The sequence below is a fragment of the Hyla sarda genome, chromosome 12 (assembly GCF_029499605.1).
Source record: "Hyla sarda isolate aHylSar1 chromosome 12, aHylSar1.hap1, whole genome shotgun sequence".
In the NCBI taxonomy this organism is placed as follows: Eukaryota; Metazoa; Chordata; class Amphibia; order Anura; family Hylidae; genus Hyla; species Hyla sarda.
This window is the reverse complement of record NC_079200.1, coordinates 34653379-34676335: the sequence shown is the minus strand read 5'-3', so window position 1 is coordinate 34676335 and position 22957 is coordinate 34653379. Positions and strand designations below refer to the sequence as shown.

General features: G+C 42.6%; 1 protein-coding gene across 2 annotated transcripts in view; it reads left to right on the top strand.

Annotated features, from left to right (window-relative positions):
- Positions 1-22957, top strand: part of FBXO47 (F-box protein 47) — a 179375-nt gene that overhangs the window by 102871 nt on the left and 53547 nt on the right. For both annotated transcript variants that reach the window (XM_056549141.1, XM_056549140.1), the window contains one exon: positions 18948-19056. In XM_056549141.1, the coding sequence (XP_056405116.1) occupies positions 18948-19056 (109 nt within the window). The remainder of the gene's footprint in view (positions 1-18947; positions 19057-22957) is intronic.

The following is a 22957-nucleotide window of genomic DNA, read 5'->3' as shown; positions in this document are numbered from 1 at the left end:
GTGCCCCACAAACATAATGATGCCATTGTGCCCACAGAATTAAAGAAGCCACTTTTTTCACAGAGCGGAGAAAAAGGCACACGCGCTCCTAGTGCAGAACTGTAAGATATTTGTCAGTTGCAAAAGAATTACACTTACCAAGTGATGTTGCGCTGAGGGCACAACACCATATAGCGTATTGTTAGATAGTGCTCTGTAAGCAGCCTAGATCCTCCGGTCACGTCCTCGCTCACCGGTTCACACAATAAGAGCAAAAAAGCAGGGATAAAAGTGGATCTTCACCAGGCGCAATTAAAGTGTTGAATGAAGGTGACTGTATTCATGGAATTCACAACACGAGGTTTATTAAGGCACAACAAACAACGCGTTTCTTGCCCGAAAAGGGCACTTCATCAGGCATGTACAAACAGAAAACAACTAGGTTTAAATAGACATTCCTTACGTCAATTCAAAAGGTTACGTTAATCATGCTATTCTGAGTAGTTTACTGAACTATGTGTGTGCGGGATTCCATGTTCAGGGCTGCCCCTCGTGATGTCACGCCCGCCCCCTCAACGAAAGTCTATGGGAAGGGGGCATGACGTCACTAGGGGCCGGGCGTGACGTCACGAGGAGCGGCCCTGAACACGGAAGCCCGCCCACACATCGTTCGGAACAATATCTTCCGGACGCTGGAAAGCGGAGCTCCAACAGTTTTAACCCCTTAAGGACCGGGGGGTTTTCCGTTTTTGCACTTGCGTTTTTTGCTCCTTGCCTTTAAAAAATCATAACTCTTTCAATTTTGCACCTATAAAGCCATATGATTGCTTATTTTTTGTGCCACCAATTCTACTTTGTAATGACGTCAGTCATTTTGCCCGAAAATCTACGGTGAAACGAAAAAATAATAAATCATTGTGAGACAAAATAACAAAAATTCAATTTTGTAACTTTTGGGGGCTTCCGTTTCTACTTAGTAAATTTTTCGGTAAAAATTACACCTTATCTTTATTCTGTAGGTCCATACGATTAAATGATACCCTACTTATATAGGTTTGATTTTGTCGTACTTCTGGAAAAAATGCATGCAGGAAAATTATTACGTTTAAAATTGTTATCTTCTGACCCCTATAACTTTTTTTTTTTTTTCCGCGAATGGGGCGGTATGACGACTAATTTTTTGCGCCGTGATCTGAAGTTTTTAGCGGTACCATTTTTGCGTGGATAGGACTTATCATTTTTTCATGATATAAAAAGTGACCAAAAATTCATTTTTTCATGATATAAAAAGTGACCAAAAATGCACTATTTTGTACTTTGGAATTTTTTTGCGTGTACGCCATTGACCGTGCGGTTTAATTAACTATATATTTTTATAATTCGGACATTTCCGCACGTGGCGATACCATATATGTTTATTTTTATTTACACTGTGGTTTTTTTTATGGGAAAAGGGGGGTGATTCAAACTTTTAATAGGGGAGGGGTTAAATGATCTTTATTCACTTTTTTTTTGCAGTGTTATAGCTTCCATAGGGACGCCGTGGCCCCGCGTTATAGATCGGAAGCGGACTCATGACGTAACGTTACGTCATGGGTCCTGAACAGGTTGAGAAAATGACAAACACAATGAAAACAAGTTTAAATTTTTTTTTTTTTATTAATTAAATTTTAAGTTTTTCCAATGGTTTACAGCTTCAGTCTTGAACTCTTGTGGCGAAGGTAGGACTCAGGAGGACCCCAGGACAGGCAGGGGGAGAGAAGCGGGTGGCGGCGGTCTCTGGCACCGCAAAAGCCGCTGCAGTTCATTGATTTAAAACGCCCGCTTTAAATCAATGATCTGCAGCCCCGTCGCCAGGGTGGGATAAATAGCCGATAACTTATACCGGAATATCGGTATAAGTTATCGGCTATCTGCCTTAAAGGTGTACTCCGCCCCTAGACATCTTATCCCCTATCCAAAGGATAGGGGATAAGATGTCAGATCGCCACGGTTCCGCTGCTGGGGACCCCCGGGATCGCTGCTGCGGCACCTCGCTATCATTAGTGCACAGAGCGAGTTCGCTCTGCACGTAATGACGGGCAATACAGGGGCTGGAGCATCGTTACGTCATGGCTCCGCTACCCTCGTGATGTCACGGCCCGCCCCCTCAAAACGAGTCTATGGGAGGGGGCGTGGCGGTAGTCACGCCCCTGCCATAGATTTGCATTAAGGGGGCGGGCCGTGATGTCACCAGGGGCGGAGCAATGATGTCACGATGCTCCGTCCCCTGTATCGCCCGTCGTTACACACAGAGCGAACTCGCTCTGTGCAGTAATGATAGCGCAGTGCCGCAGCGGCGATCCCGGCGGTCCCCAGCAGAGGGACCGCGGCGATTTGACATCTTATCCCCTGGGATAAGATGTCTAGGGGCGGAGTACCCCTTCAACTTCCACAGATTATCGGTATTGGCCCTAAAAAATCGATATCGGTCGATCCCTAGTCTCTAGTCCTGCAAAAAACATATTTACTACTTAATCCCTTATCAGTGAGAGGCTAGGTTACCCATGGGTTCCCTGTAACAGCAGGACACAACACTATGGAAAGTGTAAGTATTGCCACTCCTAATTGTGCGTTGCGTGCCATATAGAGAAGCACATGAAAAGCATGCTTCTTCACGGTCACTTAACGTGTTCGTTTTGCGGCTCCATGAGGCACTGCATGCATTGGTCTTTATTCTTACAGTAGAGAAGTCATTAATTATAACGTTTTGTGAATTGGGACATTTAAACTTTTTTTTTTTTATTCCAATCTAAATTTAGTAGGAGTCGGTGTCGGTGCATTGTTTGTCGACTCCGACTCCAGGTACCCAAAATTTCGTCCGACTCCTCGACTCTGACTCCACAGCCCTGGTGTAAAGCAGGAAATGCACTACTTAGCGCTGTAGCTGTGGTGAATTTCATGAATGAGAGTACTATTTATACCATAGCATAGCTAGCAGTGGGCGGAGTCAGATGTTTTGCAGGAAGAAAGGGGCGAACTGGTAAAGGTGGATATTACGGGACCAAAGGTGGAATCTCCAAAAGTAACCAGTAGGTCCCAGGACTGCTTGGAGTTATTAGTAGCCTATCAAGGCGGCAGAAGGCAGGAAGCAGAGTTCTACATTATAGTAGCGTAACTGGAAGGGGATTTTTGTTAAGGACTCTGCTGAAGCCTTAGTTATGTAACTAGTATCAGGCACTGCTGAGTTAGTAGAGCACTATATGGTGGTGGCGTAGCTAGTGTGGGGCAGAGCTACAGCACAAGTAATACCAGCACATATGTAACAAGTATCGGGCGCATACAGCTTAGATAAAGCGCTACATAGTAGTAGCGTAGCTATAATGCAAGTAACGTATGGACATAAGCTAGCTGAGCATTACAACGGTATTGGCAAGTGGTTACAAATGCTGTGCATGCTGCGAGTTGTAGTTTTGCAACATCAGAGACTACTGGACAGTGATTTAAAACCTGAACCCCTCTAAATCGTGCAAACCTTCAACTCCCAGCATTCAGGAACAGCATAAGGCTGTCTTGGCATGCTGGGAGTTGTACTTGCGTGCCTCCAGCCATTGCATAACTACATCTCCCAGCATGCCCTTCTGCAATCAGTACATGCTGGGAGTTGTAGTTTTGCAACAGCTGGAGGCACACTGGTTGGAAAATACTGAGTTAGGTCTTAGAACCTAACTCAAGGTTTTCCAACCAGTGTGCCTCCAGCTGTTGCAAAACTACAACTCCCAGCATGCATGGTCTGTCAGTGCATGCTGGGAGTTTTAGTTTTGACCCCCCCCTCCCATGTGAATGTACAGGCTACATTCACACTGGCGGCAGATTACAGTGAGCTCAAACTCCTAGCGGGAGACTCAGTATAATCTGCCTCCAGTGTGAATGTAACCTAAAAACACTACACTACACTAACATAAAATAAAGAGTAAAACACTACATATACACACGTACACTGTACCCCCTACCACCCCCCTTCCCCAATAGAAATGAAAAACGTATTGTACGGCAGTGTTTCTAAGATGGAGCCTCCAGCTGTTGCAAAACAAAAACTCCCAACATTTCTGGACACCAATTGACTGTCCAAGCATGCTGGGAGTTTTACAACAGCTGGAGGCACCCTGTTTGGGAATCACTGGCATAGAATACCCCTATGTCCACCCCTATGCAAGTCCCTACTTCAGGCCTCAAATGCGCATGGCGCTCTCACTTTGGAGCCCTGTTGTATTTCAAGGCAACAGTATGGGGTCACATATGGGGTATCGCCGTAATCTGGAGAAATTGCCTAACAAATTTTGGGGGGTATTTTCTGCTTTTACCCCTTATGAAAAGGAACAGTTGGGGTCTACACCAGCATGTTAGTGTAAAAAAAAAAATAAAAAAAATTTACACTAACATGCTGGTGTTGCCCTATACTTTTCATTTTCACAAGAGGTAAAAGGGAAAAACGCCCCCCAAAATTTGTAACGCTATTTCTCCCGAGTACGGTGATACCCCATATGTGGGCGCAAAGTGCTCTGTGGGCACACAACAGGGCCCAGAAAGGAGAGTGCGCCATGTACATTTGAGGTGATTTGCACAGGAGTGGCTGATTGTTACAGTGGTTCTGACAAACGCAAAAAAAAAACACACCCACATGTGACCCCATTTTGGAAACTACACCCCTCACAGAATCTAATAAGGGGTGCAGTGAGAGTTTACACCACACAGGTGTCTGACGGATCTTTGGAACAGTGGTCCATGAAAATGAAAAATTTTGCACTGCCCACTGTTCCAAAGATCTGTCAGACACCAGTGGGGGGTAAATGCTCACTGTACCCCTCATTACATTCTGTGAGGGGTCTATTTTCCAAAATGGTATGCCATGTGTTTTTTTTTTGTTTTGCTGTCCTGGCACCATAGGGGCTTCCTAAATGTGACATGCCCCCCGAGCAAAATTTGCTCTCAAAAAGCCAAATATGACGCCTTCTCTTCTGAGCATTGTAGTTTGCCGGAAGTGCACTTCAGGTCCACTTATGGGGTACTTCCATACTCAGAAGAGATGGGGTTACAAATTTTGGGGGGTATTTTCTGCTATTAACCCATGCAAAAATGTGAAATTTGGGGGGAAACCCACATTTTAGTGAAAAAAAATATATATTTTTTTACATTTGCAAAAGTCGTGAAACACCTGTGGGGTATTAAGGCTCACTTTATCCCTTGTTACGTTCCTCAAGGGGTCTAGTTTCCAAAATGGTATGCCATGTGTTTTTTTTTTTTTGCTGTCCTGGCACCATAGGGGCTTCCTAAATGCAACATGCCCCCTGAGCAAAATTTGCTCACAAAAAGCCAAATATGACTCCTTCTCTTCTGAGCATTGTAGTTCGTCCGCAGTGCACTTCAGGTCCACTTATGGGGTACTTCCATACTCAGAAGAGATGGGGTTACTCATTTTGGGGGGTCTATTCTGCTATTAACCCTTAAAAAATGTGAAATTTGGGGGGAAACCAACATTTTAGTGAAAAGAAAAAAAGTTTTTTTTACATATGCAAAAGTCGTGAAACACCTGTGGGGTATTAAGGCTCACTTTATTCCTTGTTATGTTCCTCAAGGGGTCTAGTTTCCAAAATGGTATGCCATGTGTTTTTTTTTTTTTTTTGCTGTTCTGGCACCATAGGGGTGTTACGCCGAGCGCTCCGGGTCCCCGCTCCTCCCCGGAGCGCTCGCAACATCCTCGCTACTGCAGCGCCCCGGTCAGATCTACTGACCGGGTGCGCTGCGATACCGCCCCCAGCCGGGATGCGATTCGCGATGCGGGTGGCGCCCGCTCGCGATGCGCACCCCGGCTCCCGTACCTGACTCGCTCTCCGTCGGTCCTGTCCCGGCGCGAGCGGCCCCGCTCCCTAGGGCGCGCGCGCGCCGGGTCTCTGCGATTTAAAGGGCCACTGCGCCGCTGATTGGCGCAGTTGGTCTAATTAGTGTGTTCACCTGTGCACTCCCTATGTATACCTCACTTCCCCTGCACTCCCTTGCCGGATCTTGTTGCCATCGTGCCAGTGAAAGCGTTCCCTTGTGTGTTCCTAGCCTGTGTTCCAGACCTCCTGCCGTTGCCCCTGACTACGATCCTTGCTGCCTGCCCCGACCTTCTGCTACGTCCGACCTTGCTCTTGTCTACTCCCTTGTACCGCGCCTATCTTCAGCAGTCAGAGAGGTTGAGCCGTTGCTAGTGGATACGACCTGGTTACTACCGCCGCTGCAAGACCATCCCGCTTTGCGGCGGGCTCTGGTGAAAACCAGTAGTAACTTAGAACCGGTCCACTAGCACGGTCCACGCCAATCCCTCTCTGGCACAGAGGATCCACCTCCTGCCAGCCGAATCGTGACAAGGGGCTTCCTACATGCGACATGCCCCCAAAAACCATTTCAGAAAAACGTACTCTCCAAAATCTCCTCACCGCTCCTTCGCTTCTGAGCCCTCTACTGCGCCCGCCGAACACTTTACATAGACATATGAGGTATGTGCTTACTCGAGAGAAATTGGGTTACAAATATGAGTATAAATTTTCTCCTTTTACCCCTTGTAAAAATTAAAAAAAATTAGGTCTACAAGAACATGCGAGTGTAAATAATGAAGATTTAGAATTTTCTCCTTCACTTTGCTGCTTTTCCTGTGAAACACGTAAAGGGTTAAAACGCTTACTGAATGTCATTTTGAATACTTTGGGGGGTGCAGTTTTTATAATGGGGTCATTTATGGGGTATTTCTAATATGAAGGCCCTTCAAATCCCCTTCAAACCTGAACTGGTCCCTGAAAAATAGTGAGTTTGAAAATTTTGTGAAAAATTGGAAAATTGCTGCTGAACTTTGAAGCCCTCTGGTGTCTTCCAAAAGTAAAAACACATCAATTTAATGATGTAATCATAAAGTAGACATATTGTATATGTGAATAAAAAAAAAATTATTTGGAATATCCATTTTCCTTACAAACAGAGAGCTTCAAAGTTAAAAAAATGCAAAATTTTAAATTTTTTCATCAAATTTCAGGATCTTTCACCAAGAAAGGATGCAAGTTACCACAAAAATGTACCACTATGTTAAAGTAGAATATGTCACGAAAAAACTATCTCAGAATCAGAATGATAAGTAAAAGCATCCCAGAGTTATTAATGTTTAAAGTGACAGTGGTCAGATTTGCAAAAAAGGGCTTCGTCCTAGAGGTGAAAATGGGCTGCGTCCTTAAGGGGTTAAGGGACCTTAACATGTATAACTTGGAAGAAAGACGAGACAGAGGGGATATGATAGAAACTTCTAAATACATAAAGGGAATCAACACGGTAAGGGAGGAGAGCATATTTAAAAGACGAAAAACTAGCACAAGAGGACATAGTTTTAAATTAGAGGGGCAAAGATTTAAAAGTAATATCAGGAAGTATTACTTTACTGAGTGAGTAGTGGATGCATGGAATAGCCTTCCTGCAGAAGTGGTAGCTGCAAATACAGTAAAGGTGTTTAAGCATGCATGGGATAAGCATAAGCCTATCCTTCATAAAAGATCGGGCCAGGGACTATTAATAGGATTTAGATTATTGGGCAGAAAAGATGGGCCAAATGGTTCTTATCTGCCGACACATTCTGCGTTTCTGTATGTGGAATCCATGCGACCCACAACTTTAACAAGACTTTCAGTACCAGCACTGGCCACACAGCCCCACAGCATGATGGAACCTCCACCAACTTTTACTGTGGGTAGCAAGTGTTTGTCTTGGAACTCTGTATTCTTTTGATCGTCCCTTGTTATGACAAGATAACTCCAACTTTGTTTCATCAGTCTACACACCTTACAAAATGAAGCTGGCTTGCCCAGATTTGCATTTGCATACCTCAAGGGACTGTTTGTGGCTTGTGTACAGAAAAGGCTTCTTCTGCATCACTCTCCCATACAGCTTATCTTTGTGCAACGTGCGCTGAATTGTTGCAACGTGCACAGTGACACCATCTGCAGCAAGATGATGTTGTAAGTATTTGGAGGTTGTCTGTGGGCTTTTTTTTTTTTTTTTTGACTGTTCTCACCATCCCTCTCCTTTGCCTCTCCGATATTTTCTTGGCCTGTGGTCTTCCATTTCCACACTATGTTCCTCACAGTGGACACACTGACAGCTTAAAGGGGTATTCCAGCAAAAACTTTTTTTTATATATCAACTGGCTCCAGAAAGTTAAACAGATTTGTAAATTACTTCTATTAAAAAATCTTAATCCTTCCAATAGTTATTAGCTTCTGAAGTTTTCTGTCTAACTGCTCAATGATGATGTCACGTCCCGGGAGCTGTGCATGATGGGAGAATGTACCTTGCATGATGGGAAAATATCCCCATAGGAGCTGGACAGCTCCCGGGACGTGAGTCATCAGAAAGCAGTTAGACAGAAAACAGCAACTCAACTTCAGAAGCTAATAACTATTGGAAGGATTAAGATTTTTTAATAGAAGTAGTTTACAAATCTGTTTAACTTTCCGGAGCCAGTTGATATATAAAAAAAGTTTTTGCCTGGAATACCCCTTTAAATCTCTGCGATAGCTTTTTGTAGCCTTCCCCTAAATGATGTTGAAAAATCTTTGTTTTCAGGTCATAAGAGAGTCGTGGAGAACAACAACTTGCAATTGGCCACCTTAACACCTTAAGGACGCAGGGCGTACTGTAGCTAAGTGTGCGTCATAGCAGGGTGGTCTTGGCACCACGATCAAAGTTGATCATTTCAAATTAAAAGAAAACACTCCCGGCAGCTCAGCGGAGCTGATCGGGACCATTGTGGTGAAATTGCAATGTCCCATTCTGCTGAGAGGATGGCAGGAGGGCCATTACCTGCCTCCTCGCTGTCTGTTCTGTGCTATGGCATTGCATTGTTCAGTGTATGCAATCTAATTATTGCATGTTATAGTCCCCTATGGGACAGTGTAAAAAATGTAAAAAAAAATCTTAAAGTGATTTAACCCCTTAAACATATGTGGTAAATGTCCAAACTATAAAAATATAAACCGCATGGACAATGGTGTATACGTAAAAATAATACCAAAGTCCAGAATTGCGGGTTTTTTTGGTCACTTTGTATACCCTAAAAAAGAATATAAAAAAATGATCAAAAAGTCCCATCAAAACGAAAATGGTACCGATATAAACTACAGATAATGGTGCAAAAAATGAGCCCTAAGGCTAAGTTTTCACTTGTTTTTTTTTTTTCTGCCAGTTTTTGAGCCAAAGCCAGAAATGTATTCAAAAGGAATATGACATATAAAGGAATGACTTATACTTCTCCTCCCTTATGGATCCACTTCTGACTTTGACTGAAAAACTGACAGAAAAAAAAACAAGTGGAGACTTAGCCTAACACATCCGCATATACAGAAAATAAAAATGTTATAGGGGTCAGAAGAGGACAATTTTAAACATGCTAATTTTCCTTCAAAAATTTATAATAATTTTTTTTTTTAAATAAAAGAATAAAGATAAGGTGTCATTTTTACAAAAAAATGCACTGCATAGAAGCGGAAGCCCCCAAAAGTTACAAAATTATGTGTTTTTTCAATTTTGCCGCACAAATATTTTTTTTTTTGTTTTGCTGTAGATTTTGTGGTGAAATGATTGATTTCATTACAAAGTAAAATTGGTGGCACAAAAAGAAGCCCTTATATAGGTCTGTTGATGGAAAACTGAAAGAGTTATAATTTTAGAAGATGAGGAGAAAAAAACAAAAGTGGAAAAAAATAAAAAAAAACTACATCCTTTAAGGGGGTTATTCCCTTCCCGACCTATGACCTACATGTATGTCATGGGTTGGGCTAGCAGACTTGACCCCACAGGTCGGGTCCACATCATAACCAGCATATGCCCACTGCTATCAGCAGCTGACATCTACCAGTAATGGCGAGCATCAGAGATTTAACTGGTTAAATACTGGGATTTATACAGATCATAGCATTTAAACATTAAATGCCACTATTTCCTTGAGTCTAGTGGTCCCATCGCATCCTCGAGATGTAATCGCTGGGTGATGATAGGTTGCTAAGGAAACCTGTGAGCCAGAAATAAAAATGTGTTAGGTCATGAAGGGGTTAAATACCTTTTCTCATGATTGAATGGACCTGTCTATAAAGTTCAAGGCTTATTTAGCTCACAAAATAATTGTATGTTCCAATGAATCAGTGCTCTGTAGTTACAGGTATTCAAATCAACAAAATGACAAGGGGTCCAAAGTTATGCACCTGTCTACATTCGTTTTGATATCACTACTCATCTAGTATCACTAATGAAATATTACTCTGTCTTTCAGATATTTGATAGTTAATAATCAAATTGTTGATCCAAATCCCTAATTATTTATAAATGAAAATAATGGAAATTGTCCAGGGTGCCTAAACCTTTGCATACGACTGTATATGTGTGTGTATTGTAAGAAGGTGAAAGGCATGGTGGTTGATGGGCGATATGTGTCACCAAGGCTCCTGGCTTTGGTGAAGTAAGAGCTGGTATTATTCAGTGTCTGTGCTGCGATGCAGACTGACACTATGGCCGTAGTATGGCTGGAAGGCCAATCCAGGACTGCTCTTACTGGGAATGATCAAGTGTAGGGTGGGTGTGATTCCCCACAATCCAGGCCGGCTTTTGTTGGCCTTAAAGCTAGGCTGCCTCACCAGCTGAGGGGGATTTGCTAGTTGCAGCTCACAGTGCCAGAGAAAGCTGTGTGTGGAGTTCTTCCCTGTGGTTGCACCAAGAGAGGAAGCTAATGAACAGCCTAGCTGGAGGCCTGGAAAAAATGTATTGTGCCATATACCATAGGGCCTCAAGTGAGGTTAAAGTGCTTGGTAGTACATAAAGTGACAATTGCATGTAAACATATGGAATACAGACCTAATATAAAGTGCCAGCAGTAAGGGATCAATGGCAGGCGCCGGGATAGCACCACTCTAACGCACTTTCTGTACGTCACCTTTGTCTGGGAGTGGCTCTATCCTAGTCATTCCCTGTTATTAATAGGTACACAATAAGTATACAGACCTGACTATGAAATCGGCAACACCTGTGAACGCCGTCACAGACTGCTGCCCGGGAACTGAAAACAGACTCGCCACATGATCACAGCACGTGAGCTACGTCATGATGTTGACACTCCCGGAGCGGCGCGTGCGCACATGCGACAGGTGCAATGACTGTGAAAACCAGTTCACTGAGATTCCCCATAGGAGGGAATATGTGCATTAGGGATCGACCGATATAGTTTTTTTTAGGGCCGATACCGATAATCGGTGGAGGTTAGGGCCGATAGCCGATAACTTATACCGATATTCCGGTATAAGTTATCAGCTATTTATCCCCCCGCGACACCGCTGCAGATCATTGATTTAAAGCGGGCGCTTTAAATCAATGCACTGCGGTGGCTTTTGCGGTGCCATAGGCCGCCGCCGCCACCCGCTTCTCTCCCCCTGCCTGTCCGGGGGTCCTGAGACCTATCACTGCCGCCACCGCTCCCCCTGCCGCACCGCGACCGCCGCACCCGCAACCGCCCGACCCGCCGCACCGCAACCGACCCCCCGCATCGCATCGGCCCCATCCCAAAACCCTGACTCACCTTCCCAGTTGCTGCAGGGACCGTTCGGGGAGGGTGGGCCGGGCCATCCATCCTTCCTGTAGTGTCCGGCAGCATTCCGGTTGGAGGGTGAACTGGTCCGGGCTGTCCTTCTTCTCCGGGGGTCCGCTTCTCCACTCCGGACAGGTTCCGGCCTAGTAACACTGCATAGACCCCGCTGCGCAGCGACGCACCTGACGTCACGGCGTAGCGGCATCTATGCAGCGTACTAGGCCGGAGCCTGCCCGGAGTGGAGAAGAGGACCCCTGGAGAAGGACAGCCCGGACCGGTTCACCCTCCACCCAGAATGCCGCCGGACACTACAGGAAGGATGGATGGCCCGGACCACCCCCATTACGGGTAAGTTGATTTTTTTTTTTTTTATTGACTCGGAGGGTGGGGGAGGGGCCTGACCGGTATAGCGGTATGGGCAAAGATCCATACCGTGGGAGAAAAAAAGAACGGTATCCGGTTCATAACGGTATACCACCCAGCACTACGGTGGGGGGTGCGACGCGGTGCCGGGGGACGGTCGCGGTGCGGTGGGGGCATTATCGGCTTATCGGCAAGGTAATTGCCGATACCGATAATGCCCAAAATCGGGATTATCGGACGATAATATCGGCCATACCGATAATCAGTCGATCCCTAATGTGCATACATGAATATTAGATACGGAGTGTTTGTACATACATAATAAACTGTAATGCAGCATAAATGAATATTCAGTGTGGACAAATAGTAAAGACATGGCAAGTTCCATATATATATATATATATATAAGTGGTATAAGAAATGTATATCTATATTTGTATATTAATATGTGAAAGTTAGTACACTAAAAGTGTCAGACTGGATATACGCATCTCTATCGCGCTGTAAAAGGACATCAAGGAACTCCACTTTATTTTCATCAAATGAAAAGGTAAGTTTAACCCCTTGGGACCAGAGCATTTTTTGCACATCTGACCACTGTCACTTTCAGCATTAATAACTCTGGGATGCTTGTACTTGAACTTGATTCTGAGATTGTTTTTTCGTGACATATCTTACTTTATGTTAGTGGTATATTTCCATCGATACTTGCATCATTTCTTGGTGAAAATTTGAAAATTGTGCATTTTTCTAACTTTGAAGCTCTCTGCTTGTAAGGAAAATAGACATACCAAATAAATTATATATTTCTTCACATATACAATATGTCTACTTTATGTTGACATCATAAAGTTCACATGTTTTTACTTTTTGAAGACATCAGAGGGCTTCAAAGTTAAGCAGCAATTTTTCAAGCAAATTTAAAAATCTGAATTTTTTAGGGGCCAGTTTTGAAGTGAATTTGAGGGTCTTTATGTTAGAAATACCCCATAATGGACCCCATTATGAAAACTGCACCACTCAACGTATTCAAAATGACATTCAGAAAGTTTGTTAAACCTTTAGGTGTTTCACAGGAATAGCAGCAGAGTGGAGGCAAATATTCAAAATCTTCATGTTTTACACGTTCTTGTAGACCCATATTTTTTATTTTTACCAGGGGTAAAAGGAGAAAAAGCACCCAAAATTTGTAACCCAATTTCTCTCGAGTAAGGAAATTCCTCATATGTGGATGTAAAAGGCTTTGTGGGCGCACTAGAGGGCTCAGAAGAGAAGGAGCGACAATGGGATTTTGCTGAAAAGGTTTTTTTGGGGCGTGTCACATTTAGGAAGCCCCTATAGTGCCAGAACAGCGAAAAACACCCCACATGGTTAGGTAACAGACTACCGCAGTGTTTCCGCACCACTGTCTGTTTCCTAACTTAGTGTTTCCCAAACCATGTGCCTCAAGCTGCCTCCAACTCCCAGCATGCATGGTCTGTCAGTACATGCTGGGAGTTATAGTTTTGCAACAGCAGGAGACACACGGGTTGGGAAACACTGAGTTAGGATACAGACAATATTTCCCAACCAGTGTGCCTCCAGTTGTTGCAAGCATGCCGAGACAGCTGAAGGGCATGTTGGGAGTTGTAGTTATGCAACAACTGGAAGAGAACAGTTTGGAAACCACTGTGTAGTGGTCTCCAAACTGTAGCCCTTCCAGATGTTTCAAAACTACAACTCCCAACATGCTGAGACTGTCCAGGCATGCTGGGAGTGGTAGTTCTGCAACATCTGAAGGGCAAGATGTTGCAGAACTACAACTCCCAGCATGCCTGGACTGTCTGGGCATGCTGAAAGTTGTAGTTTTGCAACATCTGGAAGGACAGTGGTCTCCAAACTGTGGCCCTCCAGATGTTGCAAAACTACAACACCCAGCATGTCCACACAGCCACAGGCTGTCTAAGCATGCTGGGAGTTGTAGTTTTAAAACTCCTAGATACAGCAGTGAAGATCACTTCACAGCGATCTTCACAGCTGTATGTGACACCACCGCCACTTGCCTACTGCCGGTCCTGGTTCCCGTGGCGAAGGTAACTGCCGCCTGTCCCCGCAGCACCATCGCCGCCATCTTTCCCCCGCTCTGCCCCGACATCCGGGGGTGGGTAGAGCGGGGGAAATGAACTTTCACCCCTAACCTGCGATTTGCCGTTCAATCCTGATCGGCCAATCGCAGGGGATAGGAGGAGGTGGCACCCCTGCCATCTCACTCCTATCCTTAAGGATGATCGGGGCTATCTGTCCATCAGAGACCCGATCAGCCCGGAATCGCCGCAAATCGCCGATCTGAACTGATCACCGACCCCCCCTCCCCAGGCATTTGCACGGGATGCCTGCCGAATGATTTCAGCAGACATGATTTCAGCAGGACCAAGGGAGTACCTGTACGCCCGTGGGAATTTTAATCCCCGTCTGGCTTGCGGCGGGGATTGAAATTCCCACGGGCGTACAGGTACGCCCTTGGTCATTAACCCCTTAAGGACGCAGGACGTAAATGTACGTCCTGGTGAGGTGGTACTTAACGCACCAGGACGTACATTTATGTCCTAAGCATAACCGCTGACCGCTGATCGCAGCCAGGAACCCGCCGGCAATGGCCGACGCCCGCGATCTCGCGGGCGTCCGCCATTAACCCCTCAGGTGCCGGGATCAATACAGATCCCGGCATCTGCGGCAGTTCGCGATTTAAATGAACGATCGGATCGCCCGCAGCGCTGCTGCGGGGATCCGATCATTCAGAACGCCGGACGGAGGTCCCCTCTCCTTCCTCCGTCCGGCTCCCGGCGTCTCCTGCTCTGGTCTGTGATCGAGCAGACCAGAGCAGGAGATGACCGATAATACTGATCTGTTCTATGTCCTATACATAGAACAGATCAGAATTAGCAATCATGGTATTGCTATGAATAGTCCCCTATGGGGACTATTCAAGTGTAAAAAAAAAATGTAAAAAAATGTAAAAGTCAAAGTAAAAAAAAAGTGAAAAATCCCCTCCCCCAATAAAAAAGTAAAACGTCCGTTTTTTCCTATTTTACCCCCAAGAAGCATAAAAAACATTTTTTATAGACATATTTGGTATCGCCGCGTGCGTAAATGTCCGAACTATTAAAATAAAATGTTAATGATCCCGTACGGTGAACGGCGTGAACGAAAAAAAAAAAAAAAAAGTCCAAAATTCCTACTTTTTTAATACATTTTATTAAAAAAAAAAAAAAAAAATGTATTAAAAGTTTTTTATATGCAAATGTGGTATCAAAAAACAGTACAGATCATGGCGCAAAAAATGAGCCCCCATACCGCCACTTATACGGAAAAATAAAAAAGTTAGAGGTCATCAAAATAAAGGGATTATAAACGTACTAATTTGGTTAAAAAGTTTGTGATTTTTTTTAAGCGCAACAATAATATAAAAGTATGTAATAATGGGTATCATTTTAATCGTATTGACCCTCAGAATAAAGAACACATGTCATTTTTACCGTAAATTGTACGGCGTGAAAACAAAACCTTCCAAAATTAGCAAAATTGCGTTTTTCGTTTTAATTTCCCCACAAAAATAGTGTTTTTTGGTTGCGCCATACATTTTATGATATAATGAGTGATGTCATTACAAAGGACAACTGGTCGCGCAAAAAACAAGCCCTCATACTAGTCTGTGGATGAAAATATAAAAGAGTTATGATTTTTAGAAGGCGAGGAGGAAAAAATGAAAACTTGAGGCCAAAATGGGCTGAGTCCTTAAGGGGTTAAGTACCAGGACGAAAGGGCGTATCCATATGCCCGTGGTCCCCAACAGGTTAATGTTATGATTGTTATTATTGAGTCTGGAAATTAATTGTGAAAGTTGTACTGAATCACCCTGCTAGATCATGAGGATGTCGTCAACCCACAAGAGGATGCAGTCTATCGAGACATCCCCACGATCCGACAAGAATATGGGCAATCTCAGTAAACTGGTTTTCACAGTCACTGCACCTGTCGCATGTGTGCATGCGCCGCTCAGGCGTCGGCCGGGGATCCAGGAGGCTGCGTCAACATGATGCCGTAGCTCACGTGACATGTAACGTGGCGTGACGTGACATGCTTTTTCCGGCTCCCATGCCGATTTCATAGTCGGGTCTATATACTGATTGATGTTCCTATGTATAAATAGACAGACTGACCGGGATAGAGCCACTCCCAGATGAAGGTGATGTACCGAAACGTGCGTTGGAGTGGTGTTATCCCGGCGCCTGCCATTGATCCCTTACTGCTGGCACTTTATATTAGGTCTGTATTCCATATGTTTACATGCAATTGTCACTTTATGTACTACCAAGCACTTTAACCTCACTTGAGGCATTATGGTATATGGCATAATACATTTTTGTGCAATAAGTACTTTGCAAATGACTTGTGTTTATGTTTACTTCTTTATGACCTGCATAGTTGCTATGGGATACGTTTTATATATACCATCTATTTATTTATTTATTATCAATGGGGCCGGTGATATCACCTATTGATGTTGTATTCCTCTTGCTATTATAACAATTTTTATACTGTTTGCACTGTATTTTTCATATATGTTAATAACCTTGGTGTCTATATGACACAACATTTGTTTAAGAAGTGACTCCACCTTTTTTTCTCTTTTGGTTGCTATATATATATATATATATATATATATATATATATATATATATATATTTGAGTTCACATGGTAACGGCCTATACATTTTATAGGGGATACACGTGTTGTCCTTTGGTTCTATATGATCCACAATAGTGTATGCACCACTGACAAACAGCTTGACAAATAAAATGGGGAAGATTTATCAAAACCTGTCCAGAGAAAAAGTTGCTGAGTTGCCCATAGCAACCAATCAGATCGCTTTTTTCATTTTTCAGAGGCCTTTTCAAAAATGAAAGAAGCGATCTGATTGGTTGCTATGGGCAACTCAGCAACTTTTCCTCTGGACAGGGTTTGATAAATCTCCCCCATATGTTTCTTAAGTAGGGAAAAACAATATAATGTATAATATATATTATATTTCTATTTAATATTGGATTCAATATCATTTGATGTTGCAGAAACTTGTAATACCTTTTTTCATTCTTGTAAAACTTTTTTTAAACTTTATTTTGTAAAAACATGCTTTCGGGAGTCCTTCCTTTATCAAGTTAAAATTTCTATATAATATATACATTTGATGTCACACTGAGCAAGGTTTTTTTTAAACCAACAAAATATTTATTTTAAGACCACATATATCTTGTACATCAGGATAAGTTTTTCATAAACTACCGTATATACTCGAGTATAAGCCGAGTTTTTCAGTACGATTTTCCGTGCTGAAAACACCCCCCTCGGCTTATACTCGAGTGAACTCTCCGCCCTCAGTGGTCTTGCTGTCCGGGCATGCTGGGAGTTGTAGTCTTGAAACATCTGGAGGTCCGCAGGTTGAAGACCACTGCCCGGGCCTTCGTCATCATCCAGCCCCCCCTCCCCCCTTTAGTTTTGTACTCACCTCCGCTCAGCGGGACGTTCGAGTGAGCTGGTCCGGGCCATCTGTGCTGCAGGACCGTCCGGTGGGGAGGGATAGTCGTTCCGGGCTGTCCATCTTCACCGGGTGGGCCTCTTCTTCGCGCCCGGCCCCGGAATAATGACGTTGCCTTGACGACGACACACAGGGACATTGCGTCCCTGTGCGTCGTCGTCAAGGCAACGTCATTATTCCGGAGCCGGGCGCGGAGAAGAGGCCCACAAAACTAAAGGGGGAGGGGGGCTGGATGATGACGAAGGCCCGGGCAGTGGTCTTCAACCTACGGACCTCCAGATGTTTCAAAACTACAACTCCCAGCATGTTAAATCAGACATTGACAAGCGGTGATGATGAAGGGGGTGGTGTGGGATGATGACAGGGTAATGATGAAGGGGGATGATGACAGGGTAATGATGAAGGGGGGGATGATGACAGGTGATGATAATGAAGGGGGGATGATGACAGGGTGATGATGATGAGGGTGTTAATGACGGGGTCTGGATGATGACAGGGGGGATGATGTATTTCCCACCCTAGGCTTATAGTCGAGTCAATAACTTTTCCTGGGTTTTTGGGGTGAAATTAGGGGCCTCGACTTATATTCGGGTCGGCTTATACTCGAGTATATATTGCAATTATACCTCATTGAGAAATACCAGTTGTTGTCATGTGATTGCTGTGTGCCAGTGGTGGTGAGAGAGGGAGCTCTGTTATATCTAGTACATGTTCTTGTTGCTATTGACCACACCGAATGTAATGATTTAATTGCTGAGAATGAACCTAGTTTGGGCAAAACTGTAAAGGGTGTTAAAAGATTTTTTATATGCTGACAAATATTGTGTCCGTTAACCCCACAAAAACGGTGGAAAATACAGTTAAATACTGTGGAATCGCCATAACTTACAAAAATACTGTGATACACATTTTTGGTCATACCGCCCAGCTCTAATGGACCCTATATTACTGTCCCAGACCAATAAGAGGTTGTTTAACACCCATACTACATATACATAATCTTGTAATCAAAGTGGTTCTGTTCCGAAAATTTTAATTGCAAGAAATGTTTTTTTTAACACTGAGATAATTGTGGGTTAAAAGATAAACTAGGGTCATTAACATGAATTCACATAAATTATTGTCATAATATCCATATTTGTGCAAGTGATGTTATACAGCCTGATACACATTTATGCTATTGAGAGCCGTTATGCACTTATAATAATTGCCTGTATGTAGAAGTTTACTAATAAAGGAAGGTTTTATTGACGAGAGTTGCATTTCGTATGGACTATATACAGCAGATCATTTTCACAACTGAGGTACATACAGATACATTATGAGGATAAGGATAACATAACTTTATCTGCTGCCGTTGTTTAAATGTTTATATCCATGTTACTGCTTTACCTCAGATTCTAACAGCTGGCTGGGATGAGCTGGAGTGTCACAGAGTCTACATTTTTCTTTGTACTTTGAACAATTTACCTCGAAAGATGCAGAGTGTGGTTAACAGCAAGCCAGGTAATAATTTATGTGCGCCGCCTTCTCTCCATGATTATTTCATTTGGTCGTTTTGCAAGTCTGGATTTCTTCCTTTTATATCTTATGTGTAAAAGATTTTTAACCTGTGGCTCTCCGGCTGTGGCCTGGACACCCGTTGATGCAGTTATACATGCTTGCTCTATTACATTACTTGCTCTATGTGCATTTTTATGTCCTGGAAGCCTTCCCTCTGTTTTGTTGTTTTATTTTTATTTCAAATCTTGTCATAGTCAGCTTGTAAAAAAAAAAAAAGGAAAGTTACAGCAGTGGGATGTAAAAAAAATATGCTCAGTAAATTTATTTGGGGGTTATGTATAAAAATAAGGTTTTAAGGGCCTAGGAAATGACAGTGGAAAAATAATAAATGTGAAAGTTTGGTGCATTCTTAGAAGAATAATTGGCACATTTCATTTTAGAGATGTTATCCATAACTGGCAATACGTGAACGCTGGAGCGTCTCCTTAGGCTAGGTTCACATTGCTGTCGAGCTCTGCTATATACGGCGCAGTGGGACTGCAGGCCTATAAAGCGAGCTCAGGACCTGAGCTCGCTTCATATCCATTTGGTTCTGGCTGCTATCAGCAGCCAGGACCTGTGGTTAATGCCGAACTTTGGCAATCAGAACGATGTCCAGCCTTAACCCATTAGATGCTGTGATCAAAGTTTATCAGTGTCTAAAATGATCAAGATCTGCTGCTGGTCACCCAGTGGAGCTGATCAGTGCACCTGCGGCAAAATAGCAAGGTCCCAATCAGCTGAGAGGATGACAAGAGGGCCCTATCCTTCCTCCTCACCGTCTGATTGGTGCTACAATTCTCCATTCAGCCATGGCAGGCTGGAGCAATGGAGCACCGATAGCGCTAATCGGTGCTCTTCTATGGAATAGCATTGTTCAGTGTTTGCAATCTAAAGATTGCATCTAAAATTCCCCCATGGAGACTAAAAAATTATGTAAAAAAATAATTTTAAAAAAGTTAATAAATGGGAATTACCTGTTCCCTAATAAAAGTTTGAATCACCCCCTTTTCCTATTTTTCAAATTTAATAATGTTAACAAAAATAAACATATGTGGCATTGATGCATGCTTAAATGTCCAAGCTATTAAAATATAATGCACAGTTGATGGCATATATGTAAAATAATACCAAACACCAGAATTGCATATTCATGGTCACTTCATAAACCATTAAAAAAAATTATAAAAAGCAATCAAAAAGTCCTATCAAAACAAAAAAGGCACAAAACAAATAAAGACTACAGATTACGGCCTAAAAACATAGCCCTCATACATCCCTGTATAGGGGGTCAGAAGAGGCCAATTTTAGGCACACTTTTTTTTGTATAAAAAGTTATAATTTTTTTTAATTAGTAACAAAGTAAAGTAAAACAAAAGCTATACAAATTGGGTATTATCGTAATCGTATGGACCCACAAAATAAAGTTAATGTGTCATTTTTACCAAAAAGTGTACTGCCTAGAAACGGAACTCCCAAAAGTTGCAGAATTGCTTCTTAATTTTTTTTTATTTCTCCCCCAAAAATATATTATATATTTATTTATTTTTTTATTTATGGTAAAATGAGTGATGTCATTACAAAGTACATTTGGTGGCGCACAATACAAGCCCTCGAATGGGTCTGTAGGTGAAAAATTTTAAGTGTTATGGCTATTAGAAGGCGAAGTGGAAAAAAAATTAAACGCTGCTGGTCACGACCACCAAGTAAAAGGAATGGGTAACTGTCACCGTTCCTTTCACTTGGTTGCCATATCCAGTGCCGTTCCACTCTTGCTGTATGTTGAGAAGTGCTCTTCCTGGTTGATTGTTTTTACTTGGGGCAGGAAGGCTGCAGTTCACAGTTTGATACCACTACCTATACACGCTATTACCATTGTTGTGTATGGGTTACACAACCATATGTGGTAAGTGAAAATTTGCCCTGATCGTTATATTTTACCCTGCGGTATTTCACCATGAAACGCTGTGCCTCTACCTTCTAGATTGCCTCTGATATTACCAAGAGTGATACCTTTTTATTGTGTTGAAATAGTGCAACACTTAATACAGAGGAATTCACAAAAATAACGTACACTGAGTAGCATATCATTTTTACAATGGAGCCAGTGGCTCACACACTGTATATGACTTTACAATATGCAGGTAAAATGTTCAAACTGCACCACAAACGTGGTGTGAACAGAGACTGTCAGGCCCAAGGCCTGATTATTAAAATCCTATATGTGTATTATAAGTTATGACTGTGTGTGAGAGGTCATTCGGACGGTGTATCCTTTTGTGTATTGCATTTTATTGGGGGCCTGGCTGTTTGTTTGTATCTCCTTTGAAGTCAGAGGCCCTTTGAAGCAACAGAGATGCCCCCCTGGTGGGATCAGAGGGGAGGGGGGAATCGAGTCTCCCTCCAAAAAGGCAGATATATAATATTTAACAATGCTAGACTCAGTGTGTTCAAGGCTGTGCAACAAGCTGACAAGACCATCCTAAGAACAGCACTCTCACTGAAGGACTGCTATACCATCATGCTGTAAGAACTTCATCCTTTGTTTTCTGAACTTGTCTTGCAAAACTCTTTTATATATTTTTGTACCTGTATGTCATTTGTTCCTGTATTTATATATATTTAGCACTGTGATACCTTTTATCAGATTAAATGTTTTATTAATCAGCTCTGGTCTTTGATCTCTAAATAAGCTCACCTTTCTGAAGGCAGCTCTGGTAAAACACGTTTATCTAAGGGTTAATTTGGTGACTTGCTGGGACTAGTAGTGGATACCCAGAGGTCTGGCGGCTTTAACCCTTGCACCATCACACTCCCTCTAATGTCTTGGCTGGACCGATAGGGTGTGATCGTGACAGAGACCTATTCAAAATCTTAGTGTTGTACTTTTTGCTCTTGAATTTATTTATTTATTTATTTATTTATTTTTGTTTACAAACAAAATGTCCAGTGATTGCTGTGGCACAGCATATGTGTATAACTTTTGTGGCAACCTCTGAACCTGAGACTTGTGCGAGGCTTTAATGATCAGGATATGGATTTGTAGGAAGTCCAATAGACTTGCATGGGATTTCCAGCAAATCCTTATCCCTGAAGCCTTTGGATAAGTCTCAGGCTTGGATGTTGCTTCAAAATGAAAACACATATCCTGCACCAGAGCCATCAGATATATATTTTAACGCTAATGACAATTACTTCATATTGTGTTGGTTGGACATGTACCCCATTCAACTTTTGTAATTCAATTATTTTATACAAGGCTAATATTGTTGCTTGTTATTGACCATTTTCTATGTTCATTATCTTTGGAGTATGCAGTGTTCTAAAATTCTGTTACTACGCTGTCTGTAAATACTGGGTTCTGTCTGCGTAAGAACCTGTAAGGACATTACATACAGTTATGTGAGAGAAGAGAGATGTAGGCAAGACACTGACACTGCAGGCATACACGAGGAGTTCATTGGCTAAGGCTTCTAAAAATGTTGGCAGTCTCGCATTTGAAATTACTCCCAAGAGACATATGAAGGTTTCTGAATGGGCGGAAACTATTGCAACATCATTTATTACTTTCTGCTATTTCTTTCCAAAATCCTTTAAGCCTTGTTCTTTTCCAGAAAAGATAGCAGGAAATATTTTGGAATCAACATATGTACAGTTTTATATGGTTCATATATGTACCAAGTTTTTATAACTGTAACATACGTTCAGGAAACATCAGATTTGAGAATATTTTACTGTATTTGAGATTTATTTTAGTAGTATCAATTACTTATACTGATCAGTAAATATAGGTATTGGTATTAAGAGCAGCCAGATTTATATATATATGTAGCAAGAATATAAAATGTGAACATAGTTTAAAGAC